Raw genomic sequence first — 16,683 nt, forward strand, 5'->3', positions numbered from 1 at the left:
GGAGGGGGGGGGGAACTTTTTACAACGTAACAATTACTCGAGCGAGCTTCATTTCATCATCGTACACCTCGTCGTAGTATTACCACTCCGCGGAGTAAAAAGAAGCGGGTAATGAATGTGTGCAGGTGCACGTATGTACAATATAATCAGTTGCAGTTGATGAGAATAAAAAATATCCGGCTAATGCGACACCGTTCCGGCAGAGATAAAATTTTTCCCCCCGCCCCCAATATTTTCTTCTCTTTTCTCATTTTTTTCTTCGCTCGTTCGTCCCGGTGCACGAGTGCGAGTTACGGTACGGATATAAGACAATAAATCTCCTCGATAAAACTTATAAGGCTACCGTATAGCCTGGATAATGACGTCACGGAGGTAATATACGTAATTATATGGGAGCAGAATTTATCCAGAATTCTATTTTTAACGGATATCGTATTACGATATCCGACGATAATTGTGTCCTTCTCAGAATTTTCTGCGAACACTTTGTCGCTCGGTGTAATTGCAATCAGGGCGAAAAATGATGACGCTCGTAATATTTGCGCCCGATCGTATAACCCGTAGCGCGTATACATATAATACGAGAGAAGTTTTATCGTTTACGTACATAATTACGTTATGCATACAATTATATGTATATATATATGTATATATTATGAATGGAAACGGAAACACCTGAGCGATAATTTTGCATATCATAACCTGCACCTGGCCGTTCTGACGTCACACTCTTCGGAGATTTATCTCGCATCATATACGTACTGCAGCGTAAGCGCAAATAATCACCAGACAATACATTACGTGTATAATAATTATGATAAATTCATTGAGAAATCGACGGTTGTACCTACGATACTTTCACCATTCCGGTAATCGTATGAGTAGGGGTAAGGGTGAGTGGAAAAAAAAAAATTGTCAGAGTCGCCGAGGACGAGGATAAAAGACGCGCCAAAAAACGCGAACAAGGAAAGAAAGAAAGAGGCGATCTAGGATAAAGCCGTGATAAAAATGTAGATTTTAAGAATCTCGATGAGTAAGATATTTCCGGTAAGAGATTGATACTATATTTAAATTCTCCATCATCATCGTACGGTGCGGGTACGGCATGGCGATACTGACCGTGCAGCGTCGAGTCGGTTTGGTCGTTCGGCTTGACCGTCGTCGTCGTTCCTTGTAACTCGAGACTTGAAGTGTGTGGTTATCGCAGCAGTAAAACCACGGCGCATACTACCACCTCATCCACCATATTCCATGTATATCGGCAGCAGCAGCAGCAGCAGCAGTAGCGGCAGTCCAAGCGCCTGTCAATTCTGCAAGCTTTTTTTCTTTCTCAATTTTTCTTTTCCTTTTTTTTTTTTTTTTTTTGTTTCTCTTGTCCTTCTCGTCGATTTGTCGAGGCGGCGGCGGCGCTCGCTCGCTCGTTTACGCGTGTACGTATCGTTACACTCGTGTTCGCGTATGTAAATTAAATACATAGAATTCATGTAGATTGCTTTAATTTGCCCCACGGAATAACAATATCTATATATAATTGATGAAAAAAAAATAAATTATCATCCCCGCACACGGAGATGATACGTATCCCGACAGCATATTTATATGCGTCACACGACTGTGTTCTGCTCCGCATGACGAATGAAATGGAACAAATAGAATGGGATCGTTGATAAACTATCGGAAACCAGTTCCGGTGCAGTGGTACGTACATTGCATGGATGTGGAAAAACTACACGAGCACAGTCATCAAAAATTCACCGAACTCACGAATGGATAAAATTTTCTGCGGCAGCGGTTAGGCAGAAGCGTGCGAATTGCATTTGCGAAGAAGATTTGAAATTCGTTTTTTGTTTTTTTTTTCTCATTTCCCGTAACTTCCGGTTCTATCCGCCCTCGCGTCCTAAGCGCAAGTTGTGCCGTCCTTTTCCCTTTTCGTTTATTTTCCCTTTTTTCTTTATCTCATAAAACGAGACGCAGCTGGCTAAACAAATACGTGTACGGATGCGACGAAACTCTTGCTACCTACGGGGCTACCCACCACCTCCCTCATACCGTATTCAGAGAGACACGTCCTATTAGAGGACGCGTCGTCACGCACAGAAAATCAAAAGGAAAAAAAAAAAAAAAAAAAAGAAGAGACTGGAAATCATCAGACTCGCTTTTACGAATAACCTACCCGATCATTTGGATAATTGTACGAGGAACAAGAAAGAATAATATCGATCAAACTTCTAGAGTCCTTGACGTCAACGAGCGCGAGACAGTTTGTTCAGGAAATGTACGTGTATCACGTATATAGGAACAAAATTCGAGTCGAACGCGAAGGCGCGATTGTACCGTTCATTTCGTATATACCATACGTGTATATACCAGCTCCTAGTCGTTTGTAGGACAAAATAATACAAAAATCCAGTTCAATTATAAATACGAAATAATTACACGGTGTCAAGATTTTCGGCTTCGAAAGTCAAGAGCCCGAGATGCAAGCGGACGAAAAAATATACTCAAGGTGAAGGTAGGTCAAGATATCGCGTTCGTGTTTCAACTCGACGATGCAGCGCGATACCGAAAGACGAAAAAAGGATGCACGAGTGTAAAAATAATGTAAAAATATATATGCATGGCGTGAAAATCACTGTCTCTCCCGCGTACCCGGGGAGTTCGAATGTGTACGACAGAGCTCTTTCCTTTCGTCGTATAATAATTTACGTAGAGTTTTACAATTCTTTGAAGAGCGGAAGGTAACGCGATAGGTGTGATATACGTACGTACGTACGTCCTACAATAAAAATTAGAAAGAAGAAGTAGAAGGGAAAAAAAAAATCAGGACAATAAAAGTCGCGCCCAGTGAAATGACGATACGCGGTTGTAACGTAAGCATTTACACGTGTGCGTGCGACGTACGAGTAAAGAAGCAGCAGAATGTCATGAATTCCTATGTATAAAACATATCTATTATTACGATACGTGTCTACTCGTTCGTTGTTAAAGTTTTAGCAACGGCGCGAGTGGGCATACCAGATGAAGGAGTCCTTGATACACTTCGACGTTCTCCACTTCTCGCCAGTTGGTTACAAAGACGTTTATCTCGCTCTTAGAACTCATAAGATATAGTTACGGCCGATTGTGAGAAGAAAAGAGAGGTAGTCGAGAAGCGAGGAGAGAGAAGTCGAGAGGCTCGAGGGTCGAATCAGTGAAGCGCTGGACCGCTGGAGGCTGTAAAGACACTGGGTCAGAGCCAACGGTGCAACGTCCTGACCTCTCTCTCTTTATTTCTCTCCCGTTCCTTCCTCCCTCCCTTCCTCTTTCCCTCGTACATATAAAATCCGCCGAGTTGATACGTCTGTTTGTCGACTGTATTTTACACCGCTTCTTTCTCCCCCTCTACTCCCCTGCCCCTCCCGCCCGCGCCCCGCACACTCGCGATATAGAGAGCTGTCTAATTATATCCACTTGAGACTCGGTGTACACGTATATATGTATACATATAACCGTATACTACACCGCGCCGCGACGCCGCGAAGTGCTCGTTACACTCTCTGAAGAGCTGCTGCACTACCTACCTTAATTAATCTGCTGATGTGCCGCTGATGCGATACAGAAAAGAAGAATATCAAAAGTGCAGCAGCCAACCGACCAACCAACGTCAGCGTCGAGTTACCGGCTTAATTTCGCCTTTTATCATATCGCTTCCACCTCCGCTCCGCCCTCGCCCAGCTGCACCCTGCGTTCAAAAAAAATACAACAAGAGAAAAAAAAATAAAAAAAAAAAAAAACACGAAAACTGCAGCGAGAATTAACACGATATACGAACGGACGAGAGGGATGGAAATTTTCATACCTACGTAGTGTTGTTTTACGAAACTAAACTGAACTAATTGACCTTAACACGATGAGATTTCATCGAAGGGCTTCCGGTCGGCTCGGCGTGGTCGTCAGCATCTGAAATACTCTACAATCGGATTTGAAGCTAACGGTCACCACATTGAAAAAAAAAAAAAAACGTCATTAAAAACTTCGACGCCCTACGACTGACGTTTGAACCCTCGAATCGAAATGTGTATAATTCAGAAAATGAAAGGTTGTTGTATAACGTTTGTTCGATAAGTCGCGCAGCACGTTCTACATACGTGTCGACTTCTATCAGGTGCGACAAGAAGAAAGGCGCGCACGACTGCGATACACACGTCGTCCGCAGGTCAACCCCGAGACACCTTTGAACTTTTCATTATTATCCGATGTGGATCGACAGTTTCCCGTGCATCGGAACCGTGAAATCCGGTAACGACATACATATATGTTACGGGGTGATGGATCGATCACGCGTAGAAGTTGTAACAACGCCAGCGATACAGAATGAAATTTAACGACTCCGAAACCTGAAAGCTGCATACCGATTTCTATTTTCAAACTGTAACCAACCGACACCTGGAATACCAGGCGCAACGCGATTTCGAACGTAAGCTCGTTTCTTTCGTACACCCGACGCTGGCGCGCGTTCGATTCGGCCCGTCAAATGGACGCGTTCGAGAGGAGCAAAATTACCCTTTCATTTGGCATTCTAGGTTAAATATTCTCGCCGCAAAGGCCTTTGAAACGCTGCAGTTATTCGATAGGAGAAAACCTCCGTTATAGTTACCGAGTCGCGTTGTTTCGTTACCGTACATTACATTATTCCACGACGTTCAGGTAAACCGTGTGCGACGTTAACCGATCGCAATCGCGCCTCGATAACCCCGCGGGTGAAGATCGTCCGTCCTTTCGAACGTGGCGCGTGGCGGAATAAATAAAAAAAAAAATAGAAAAAAAAAAAAAAGCGGAGAACTGGGAAGAAGAAAAATTATTAAATCAGCGGACATGACGCGCCTACGCGCAGTCGAAGGAAGCCACTAGCTGACGAATTTATCTCCTCTTCGATATCTGAATTCCTGCTAACGTTGCCCGATAAAATTCTCTCGGTTTCACTCCGTTTGACGTACTGCAGTCGCAGAGTCGACGTCAGCGGCAATTCCGCCTCTGCAATTTGGTGAAGTACCGAATGGTCAGGGAGAGGATATGCAGCTGGAAACCCAAGAGTCGTACGAGAGGAAAAAATGATCGGATCTTTCCGCGGGGTGAAGAAAAAAAAACCAGGAATATTTAAAAACTTGTTCGCCGACCCGCACGTCGTTCTAATGAAAAATAGATAAATCGTCGGCGAGAATGTGGGAAATAGAAACGTGCGGATCGGTGCACAGGAATATGGGTAACTCGGAGTGAAGATTTTTCGCAATCGTATACGTAGCGTTTGATATTCCTCGGTTGGATGTTAGGAAACTTGTACCGCACCACATTTCGCGCCACGATGTACGAGACTATCGAGAATTTCTCGCAAAGCTTCTACGAAAGAATTTGAGCAACGTTAACGCAATGAGTAACTCGAAGCGTTCTCGAATCGGGCGTTGAAGAAGAAGAAGAAGAAGAGAGAGAGAAAAAAATCGTAGAAATTTATTTCCTTGAAAAATCCGATCGGCGTCATCGGGTGCGCGAGTATTCCGCAGGCGGTGAGTTTTTTCAACTCGATCGTCGCGACGTCCGTCCGAATGATTCAAAGTTCACGGATTCGCGTAATAATAATAATAATAATAATACATTAATGCTTTGGTACGGGCGGTTTAAAAGATCGTAATCGTGCAACAGCGTAAAACCGTCGCATTAAATAATCTTGTAAAAGCGGATACGAGTTTCCGGCAATACGTACGTACGTACGTGGTGTACCTATACACAGCATATGAGTGAACGGTGTATGTACGTACCGCAAAAATTATATTCGAAAGATTTCTGGTGACCGCAGTTCAAATAATCTTGACTGTTCACGATTACAAGCATAGATACGCAATCTATAATGTATCGTACGTCGCGGAATGAAACAAAATTTCATTCAGATAACAGAGAAAATCATTGCAACGTTATAATTTTGCCGAGCAAATATCGAACATTATCGACAGATGTAACGTTCCATTGGATTATCCGCGGCTGTTGAAATTCGCATTTTCTGCATCACGGGGATTCGGAGCGCAATTAATTTTCCGAATACGTTTCGAAATTAATTATCTCACAGAGGTCACATTCGTCGGACGACAAAACCGAGACTCTTCGATCCAACTACCCCGCGTACAAATACACGTACGTGACATACGTATCGGAATGTGCCTCGCAACTTTCCAATTGGTCAAAGGACTTTTAAGGCAAGATGAAGCTAACGCGATACCTACGGAGTACGGGTAAGTGAAAACGCGAAAGAAAGATTCTAAAATACCGTGAATCATGCCGCGGCGTTCGAAATCCCTCCCCACGTCATTTTTTCCCTCTTATCTCTCCCGATGAGAACAGGTGGAAAGAAACAACAACGATTAATTATTCCCGAATCCAGATTACTGCATTCGCACGGTTTCATCGGATCAGAAAGGACAAAAAGTTTGCGACGTGATCAGCGAGTCGATCGCGCTTCCGTCTCAAAACTGGAAGATGGTCTTATGGGCCAGGAGGTTCTTAGCCACACAGAGGATCGGTGCGATAGGTAAGGATTTCCAGATGTCGGTCACAAGCGTCGTAGTAGTCCCCGTCTGCCGCCTTTCACTGGGTCTTCACACGTGGATGAATTCCGTATGGTTTTGCTTCTTCTGCTTCGAATGCAGCGGCAATATCTACGCGACCAGTTCGTTTCGGGCGCGTTAAGACCGCCGACAGTTTAGCGACGCGATGGTCACATTGTACAATTTCAGATAAGTGCGGCAGCTGATCGATCTAGAATCGATGGGGGTTCGGAAAACTTCGCTCTTTTCACACCATGAGAAAAAACCGGAAAAGCGTCGAGGTCAGTACGACGCAACTAGGAATAGAGAGATAGTGAAGACGAGGTGGTTATGATTTCCGGAAAAAATGTCACGACGATGTTCCCTTTAAATACGTATATGATATAGTTGGGCATCGTTGGACAATCGCGTATACCGATGGTCGTTAAACAAAAAAAAAAGAAGAAGAAAGAAAGAAAAGTCAACAACTTACGCTACAAGTGCGGAACAATGACGGTTTTTCTTTCGATTCCTGTTTTGTTTTTTTACAAATCAATAACTATTTTTAATACGTCACTGTCGTCAGTTGCAGAGCGACGCTGGTACGAGTATGAAATACACGTTACGTTACCGCAACTTGTTAGCAGATAACAAAACTCCTTCTAAACCTCTGCGGTTTTCATTCCAACAATTTCACATATCTATATGCAAATGTTATACATATGTACGTACGTCGCCCCACGTACGGCATTATTCGTGCATAGATATACCATACCACCGACGGTTGACGACGATCGATACTTTACAACAAGTTGTATTGCAGTAGACGGATGCACACACAAGCTGCGATTCGTTTACCGAGAGTGACATTTCCATTCGAAATGTTGAGGGTAGAGCTCGCGGTAAATATCACTCGCTAGTATCGACGAAACACGTTCGTCTACCCCGCAATTTTCACCTGAATTTTTATCGTCCTCACACGCATCCGCGTCGTGCAAGAATACATCATCTGAGATACATCGCGTGTCACGAGTCAATGATTTGGTCTACATCGATACGCTTCGAAAGTTTTTTTTTTTTTATTAAAACAGCAGGTAGTAGCTATCTAGTGGTATCGCATCAGGGAAGAAATAATTATCAAAAAAAAAAGAAAGAAGAACTCGCGTGTTTTTGGTATTTTTCGTCACGCCATGAACAACAAGCCTCGCAAGGGGTGTGGAATAAGGGAGCGGGTAGTAAAATATGTTCGGTAACATTTGCGGGGCGGCGAGGCGGAAACGTTGGCGGTTAACGTCGATAAGCGGGTGAAAAAAAAAATGGTGAAAAAATATGCTCGGTTTCACCCCGCGATGTGGGGGGCGTGATAAACCGAGAGAAGAAGAAGACGAAAAAAAAGCACCCCTTTTTCGACGTTTGAAATATCGCGAAGCCGAATAGTTCGCGGAGTAAATGTCAACGAAGACGCGCGGCTTAGTCGAGCGAAGGAATTTGTTTTGGCAATTAGATTCGTTTGAGGAGGTTAAGTAACTTCTTCGCGCCGTTACGCGCTGCCCCAGAAATACTCGTCGTCGTCGTCGTCGGGTCGACGTACGGAGGAATCCATCCACGCGTTGCAATTTGATCTCCGTCTTTCCCTCGAAATGGGAAATATCGAATTCGAGCCATAAATGATTTCACATGGCGACCGGATCGGCGTATAATACACGTATATTTATACGTGGAGTCGTACGCGAGGTACAGGAAGCCTTTCGTGTAGATATTTCGTTTAAAAGTTGACCGCAGAGTCACGGCTGATTGGATAAATTATCCGGCGTTCTAATGTCCGTAGGCATCCGATTCCGCCTTTCGCAGTATCGGAAAAGAAAAAAAAAACCGATGTGAAATAAAATAAGCGAGAGAGTGAGAAGAAAAAGAAGGAAAAAAACAAAAATAAAATAAAGGCTATCGGTCAGCAGAGGTATACCGGCGTGTACACCGCTTGTGTAACGCTTGATTAGTTTTCGAGGCGAAGGCTGCACCGTAAGTGTGAACTAGACGCGACTTATAGTTAGACCATATAACGTATCAAAGCGTACGAGATATGTACACATAAATATAAATGACTGGATCTCGAACGAAGCACAACAGGTATTATCAATTCTTATTCATCGGATAGTCTAGTGTTACCGACTAGGAACAGGTACACGTGTGGGATATATAATTCAGGTATATGAGCGTATGTAACCCGACGTCGTCAACCGGTACACATAAAATAAACGTCGCCACATTTACACACATATGTATATCGCACGTAAATAAAGAAGCGGGGGACCAATCATCGATCCGTATAAAATTTCTATCGGTATATAGAAACGTGCGGCACGTATTCAACGAACACGAGAAAATCGACGTCGAACGACCACGTTTCCACCGGTTATTTAGGCGATGCCAATGAGAGCAAATTTAAAAGCCAATCTGCATACGCTTGAATATACGCGGCGGACGGTGTCCAACATTGTTCAGGATCGCGTTCGCATTCGCGGGAATGCAGATGAGCTTCGGTCGTCGTACGTTTGATATTCTCGTAATATTAATACCGCTATCATTATTTCTCACGTTAAGCTCGGTTGTACGCAACGGCGCTACACAGAGACGCGTGGAATCGGAAAATCGATTACCCTTTCCCGCCTCGGTTTATAGAAAACGAGACAGGTATTTCTGCGTTTCAAAAGCGCGGCTCGGATGAAAAAGCTCAGACGTAAGTACTGTACATTCGCGACGAAGCGCGTGCACACGACGGAATATCTGGCGAGATTCTAAAGGCGCATCGATCTTCCATTTAACGTACAAGTAAATCTGATATCGACGAGGATATTGCGCCGCGCAAGAGTATTATACGATCGAGCGCATCGAGGTATTCGAGCGTCGTGGGTGTATGTAATATTGATCTAGAAAGTGTCACATGGTCGTACGGTTAAGAAAGTAAGTAAGTACATACATGTGCAACACGTTTACACGTAGGTTGCACGTGTATAATAATTTATGATTTCCTAGATTCTTCGTGACAAGTTTTCTAGCTTGTTGTTCCGAGAGCCCTACATACCACGTGCGCTGCACGTACCTACTGGTATACCCAGACGGAGATGAATCCCGGTTCCGTAATCCTCGAGATCTTTAGCGATCCATTGCGATATACGAACACCGGTATAAGTACACGCTTTTCGATCCACTCGTAGCAATATAAATCCGCGACAAAGGACAAAATCAAATGGTAAATGTCCTTCTCCGAGTCTTGCGTAATAATAAACGACAATAAATAAGATTCGTCGAACGAACGAGCCGCCGAACGCACGTAGGAGGTGCCGCGCGTACAAGGATCGCTGCACAGCTGATGGGAGTGAAGAGGGAAAAATAAAATTTCCGCTCGGGAAAAATACGCGTAGGGTCCCCGCGTGTGTATAGAGGAGGGATATAATGGGTCGACAGAAGCTGGCCCCCCTCGCACCGGTGGCCATTATAAGGCCCCGGTGTAGTATAGGTATGTATGCACGTTGTACGTACGTCGTACGTTTCGCGAACTGGCCGAGGAAAAATTTAAAAAGCTATATATATCTTTTGAATGAATATGAGCGAGAGAGTAGTGAAAAAGTGGTGTAGGTATATAGGAGCTGGCGGAGCACCTTGTCCCGCAACAGGAGCCGCTGCCGGGTAGGACCCCTGGGCCTTGCGTCAGTGGAGGCACAGCGAGACCCCCACGCCCCGTCGGCAGAGCACTCCGGGGATTTAAAACTTTGAAAGATCCTACGGGGACAGAGTTCGGTTTAATGCGGGTACGGAGAATCGTAAAAGTAATGTACCAACGGGACCACCCCGAGCCCCGTGCATCGACCGCACGACGATAAACGTACGCGTCGCCGTTGTTAAGGGTGGTACCTGGTGCGGAGAGGGTCGATCGATCGTTCGGTTAGTTCGCGCTTCGCTCCGATTTACGCGTAAGAAATAAAAATATAATATAATGAATGGGAGAAATTCGTGCACCTACGGAAGCGGATGGGGGAATCGACTGACTGGCCGCCCGGGTCGTAAAAACCGATCGAATTATTCCCACCGACTTCCAGAAATCTGGACAAGAAAACAATCGAATTCATTTTACGAGGTTTTTTTACCGGTGGGCTTTCGATTGAACGTCTCAATGAATTTTCTCATGAGACTTTTGCCACCGTATACACCGTATACGTACGGGGAGAAAGGGTTGTTCGTAGGCACCTATGGTCTTTTTATGATTCACTCGAAATTCCTTGGGGACGTCGTCGTGTCGTTCGGGGTTATGATGTACATAAAATAAAATGATTTAAGATGTACGTACATGTTTTTTTTTTTTTTGCTTCCGAATACTTTTCCAACGTTTTCGGTACACGTAAATTTGAACTAATGTGAAAAAAAGGAGATGAAAAAAAAAACAACGTATGCCCCGAATTAGTGACTCCGCGTATAAATTTATGATGTACCGTAGCGCACAGCTGTGAGAAGAATCGAACGACGTGTAGAGGTACAAAATGAAGAGGAGCAGCAACAAATTGAGATTATCTGATAAGTAGAGAAGGGTAAATGGAGGCATACACCGAGTTCGGGTCCCTTTTTCATCCCCCATAAAAAGCAAAGGCAGCAAAAAAAAAAAAAAACAGAGAGAAGAGCGGAGAGCGTAAACAAAAAAGAAAAAAAAATTTACACGGTTAAACGGTGATACATAATAACAGTCCGGTAATGGGTGCGCGAGTCTACTGCGAAGGTAGAACGGATAGATCGAAAATGGGGTGCCGTTAAAAATGGAGAAGGGTTTGATACGCGTACAAAAAAAATACACGTGCTTTCCGATAATTATATTTGTACACTCCGCAATATAAGCGAGTGTATACCTATTGGTAGGGTCAAAGTTGGCCGGGTAACCTACTACCTACCGTTGCTGACCTATTCACCTCGTATTAGAGCCCACCGACGAAGAGAAAGACATACCTACTCGCTGCCTTTTTTCTTTTTTTACATTTTCCCTACACACGTACATGTATACACGGCGATACGCTAGGTACGGAACGTAGCTACTATCTCTTCTTTTAACTTTCGCACACAGGCCCACGCGTGTCTCTCATTGTTAGTCCGGCGATACACGGAATGCACCGTAGCTACGCGTAACCTAAAGCAACACAATCTACATTACATTAGATGCACGGCGTGTACACCTATATTTACCATTTAGGTATATATGTATATGTATGTACAGATATACGTGTGCAGCCGGGTTAGGAATGGTAAATCACGAAGTCAGCTCGGTTGGCGTTTGCCATTGGATATGCGCTGTCACGCAGGGTTCTTCTTCTTTTTCTTCTTTTCGCTACCCCTGCACCTTGAAAGTCGTCGCATATACGTATACAGTATGCCAAAACCGAAGGTATACACCGAACGTGGTACGTAACGCCCGAAAAAAGAAAATGGTCCCGTTGTGTTCGCTCTCTATACTAAAAGCATCAACGGTGGGAGTTTAGCGAAAAGAGAAAAAAGAAAATATCGGAGGCGTGATATTTCGGGGACCATATCCATCGGGCCAAAGTTCCTTTCTATTATAGACATGTTTCTGACCTTACTTCGGTGAAAGTAGTAGGCTTGTAATAACTTTTCTGTATGTTAATTTATTTATTATCTTCGAGTAAAAATTGTGAAGAAATGCAAATTTCATTCGAAATAATTTTTTTTTTTTTCAGGACTTTCGTCTGGATATACATAATTATAATCGGGGTTATTCGTTTCACGCGGTGATCGAGAGTAGGTAAAAATGTAATTTTATACACCTGATTATTGCAAATAATCGTATAGATTACCCTATACACATTCAATAATGCTACGAAAAATTGCATAACTTTGTTACGGATACCTTACAGACGCTCGAGACATTGAGAAGAATAATATTTTTGTGGTGTCTGCATTACAGATTCGTTACCATCCACCTGCTGAACGATTCACGATATATTTTTCGAGTTACAACGTATCGGCGATTGTGCACTCGTATCGAATTTTCCCTCCTTTTTTTTCCTCCTGTTTTCCAACGCGAATGAATCACGATCGTTTCGATTGAGGAAACAAAAATGTGTCGTACCTCGTGACGATAAAGAACACACGAGCGAAGTAAAACGTGTACGTTAAAAATTCTAGCGAATCATTTTCGCACTTACAATACACCTCACGTCGTACAAAAACTTATCTAAAACAAATAAGATTTTCATACGCGGGGAGGAGGGCCGGGTTTAGTCATGAAAAAGGTTCGTTACCGATTGCGATTGAACCGCACGTCGGTCTCATGACCAGTGCGCTTACATGGGTGAGTACGTGCACCGCGAAAAAGCTGACCCATAATTTCAAAGAATTACTTGAAAACTAATAGCGGCGTGCACTGCACTCGAAAGAACTTCAATGAAATTTAGCACGCTTGTCTTGAGACGGGGTAATCCTTGGCTGCCAAACAAGCAGCACCACCGGAAGACCCTACCCTTAAAAAAGATTAATCATCGCCGGCATCTGCCGATTCGCAAGGGTACAGTTATAATTCCGGTCAAATATTCACCACGTGTTCCCAGAGCCCCGAAGTGTGGGGTATAGGTATACCTGTGTGTGTGTGCGCGCGTGTGTGTGTGTACGTCGTTTCTTTTTGGGCATTAAAATCTCCGCCTCTCAGCAGCGCAGGACTTCACGGGAAGCTACGCGTTGCGTCGCGTAGAATATTTGCAGTAAATGTAGAGTGAGAAATTTGTTTTTTTTCTAGATTTACCTCGAATTTTTATTTCCTGCGGATCCGTTGGCGGCACTCTCGGATGAGGTTGAGGATCGTCGTGTTGTCCGGGTTTCTTTAGGAGGACTCCGACGACCTGAGGGGGAGCCATCATCATGTTGATGAAAATTAATCCAGCTAATTTAATCCTCAGGAACAACGAAACACTGATCTTATTTTTTTTTATGTTAAACTATGTTTTTGATCAAACAGATTACACAGATAACGATTAAACATGTCTTTAATTAACACACAATGCGAGATAATCTTCCTATCACCGTCCTGACGTGAGATTTTTGTTTATAATTTTCGTTTCTCTCCTGGATTCAATCCGCACTTTTTGAATTTCTATTCAATAACAGTTTATTCGTTCCACGTCCTCCAGGAACGTCTCTCGGACTCCTCAACAAATTGCCCCCGATTAATTTCTCGCTCATTCATAAATCCGAATTAAAAAAGTGATTCAACAATTGTATGCATTTAAGTACGTTAGTTGGCAAAGCGTGCAACCGGATCAGCTGCGTCGTAAAAAAATAAGACCAAGAGAGAGAGAGAGAGAGAAAAAATCAAAAAAGAGCAGCGTAGAACAGCTGTCTGTCAAAATGCGTTCTGCTTCTTCTTCGTTAACAACGCTTTAAATATTTGGCCTAGTTATATTTATCGAGTAATTTGAATATCCACGCTTTATTTAGCTCGAAGTTTTTTATCTTATTTCTTTTACAATAGTTTTTATATGTATATGGTCGCAGATCGCTACGGGATATGCGTCATTCGCGATAATTTAACAATAATTTTTTTTTATCAATTTTATTCTTTAATTTATTTATCGCGATAAAGTGGAACGATTCATTTTTAGCGGCATTGTTTCTGTCTCGATCGGTTACAAAAAATGACGACACGAATAAACGTGGACGTAAGACGGAAAATTTAACAAAAATAATAAATAATGACACTTGCACGATGTTTTAAATAATAAAAAAAACTCACTAATTTTACACGAGAAATAACGAGCCGAAGATAATAAATAATTACACAAACAACTGGCGACAAAAACGAAAATTTCTATCGTTCGCATCAAAACACCAGACGACTGTCATTGACTTATAATCGCTGCCCGATGATGATGATACCGATTACAAACGTGATACACTTTTAACTCGCGTCGTTGAACTCTCTAAGGTAAGAGAAAAACTCGTTGTAAACAATCAGGTCTAATCAACTTGATTCGAGTCTCACGCGAGCACGTCTTGTCTTTCCTTCTTTCTTTCTTTCTTTCTTTCTTTCTCTTTGCCGTTCTTCAACGTACGTAAAAGTAGTTCGCAATTTACCGTAGATAATCCAAAACCATTCACTGTTTCATATTTTATTACCGGGATGAACAACAGTCCGTTCGTCTATCAGTTTCTTCATCCGTTTTTCGAACTGACAATCGATTATTACGCTCGTCCGGGCAATCCCATTTCATTCACCATTTAGATCCACTAAATTCGTAACGCTGAAACCGCTCCGATTATTTATTTACTCGCTTATCCGTTCGCTTATCGTGTCCTGTCTCCGTGAATCTACTATTAACAACAGTAAGCACACGTTGTCGTCGAAGAACGAAAAATTCGTAGCCCCCCACCGTCGTCCATGGCGGGCGTTCAGCCAGCGACTGAACATGTAGCTGCGTGGAGACAGGAGACTCCGTACGCTCCTCGGCCAACCGATTTTCTATCCCCACTTCGACCGCACCGACTACGGAGTCTCCTAACCCCCGACATGAGTATCATATTGTTTCCTCCTTTTTCTCACCCCCAAATGGGAAATTCAGTAAAATTAATACCGACAAATTTTCGGGACATCAATCGGTCACCTGCTAACGTCAAAAAATAATTGTTAGGAGAAGCGGTGCGTGGGATGTAATTTGGTTTTCTTTCTTTTTTTTTTTTCGAAAACGACCAGCATCTCGTTACGATTGTAAGGAAATTGTCAACTTGAATTCAATTCTGTCGAATTAAAAATTATTTAATTCAACTTTCTGTCGAATTATTCGCTGCATTTGTATGTAACATATAATTGTGACAATTCGGATGTCGAATCGATCTTCGGGGATGAAAATTCCACGAGTGGGGGGTAGGCGAAGAAAAAAAAATAATAAAATACTATGCAGAATTGACGTTAATCTGGTCAATTATGACTGTTATTCGAACGGTGGCACTTGAAATTTAGCAAACCACATGCAAGCAAAACTCGATCACACGCACGTGTTTTTCGGCTGAGTCCTTTTCACGGATTAGCGTTACCGGGTGTACGGGTGTAGTGTATCTTAGCGGGATTTTTGTGGCTCCTGAGTAAGCATAAAGTGAAGACCCGGAGGGCTCGAAAGATCGAAGTTGTGAGACCCTTAAAGAAAACATTGTGTGCAGGTCACCCCGATGCAAACTGCAAAGTAGCTCTTTTCCATTGGAGATTTAGTTTCAGATGGTCGCGTCTCGTTTTATTACACACATGTATATGTATATATGTATATATACCGTACGCCGCTAAACCAACACGTCGGGCACCATAAACCATACCAGAAATAAAATAAAATCCTACGGCGCTCGGACTGCTTGCGGCAGCAGGGTGATATCCAGAAGGGGAGTTTTTGAAACGGGACATGGCGTATATCGTGTGACGACGTATTAGCGGATTCGTCTTATTGTCGAAATCGTAATAAAAAGAGAAAAGAAGAGAGAAAAGAGAGAAAAAAAAAAAAAGAATGGTTTTATAGAAGCCGGACAATGAGGAGGATATACGGGGACGGGTATATACGTGCAGCGGCGGTATACGGGGTATAATGTAAAAACCGAAATTGGATCTGGCAAACTTAGCGCTCACCTTTCCTCACTAAACAACAATGAACCTCATTTCGCCGCGTTTATTTTATACTTTATTGTCTCCATTGTAGATTGAAATATATAATATGGGTGCCTCGGGTCAGGCTATGGTGTATAAACATCGCCACTGGCATAAAAGCCGGGAAAATTATCGCTACTCGAGCTTTAATTTGAATCGAAAACGTCCCGAGACCAAAAAGTGGGAATCCTCGCGGGCAGAACGCTCCAGATTCCCTCACGTTTTTTTTTCACGCTCGACGTGCAGTTTGTGTAATAATAGAAATAATCGATCTACCATACGACGATTTTCTGCATCGAGAAACTGCTGCACCGTTGCACGGTTTGCCATACCTCGTATAACGTCGTATTAAACTGCATAGGTCAGCCGGTGCGCTTCGTTAGTCATAAGTATATAATCGCCTCATCATTCGAAGAGGTTTCCGCAAACCGGCATCTGGTCCGGTGAACCGTGCGT

General features: G+C 43.2%; 1 protein-coding gene across 2 annotated transcripts in view; it reads right to left on the reverse strand.

Moving 5' to 3' along the window:
- Positions 1–15,147, reverse strand: part of LOC105692751 (probable serine/threonine-protein kinase tsuA) — a 36,261-nt gene extending 21,114 nt beyond the window's left edge. The window contains exon 1 of one of the 2 annotated variants that reach the window (XM_012412170.3): positions 13,348–15,147. In XM_012412170.3, coding sequence (XP_012267593.2) covers positions 13,348–13,465 — 118 coding nt within the window. In that variant the 5' untranslated portion in view covers positions 13,466–15,147. Of the gene's footprint in view, positions 1–1,119; positions 1,859–13,347 lie in introns of those variants that run through there. The other variant, XM_048653489.1, reaches the window with a different exon arrangement.
- Between the last annotated feature and the right edge of the window lie 1,536 nt (positions 15,148–16,683).

Source organism: Athalia rosae, chromosome 4 (genome assembly GCF_917208135.1).
Source record: "Athalia rosae chromosome 4, iyAthRosa1.1, whole genome shotgun sequence".
NCBI lineage: Eukaryota > Metazoa > Arthropoda > Insecta > Hymenoptera > Athaliidae > Athalia > Athalia rosae.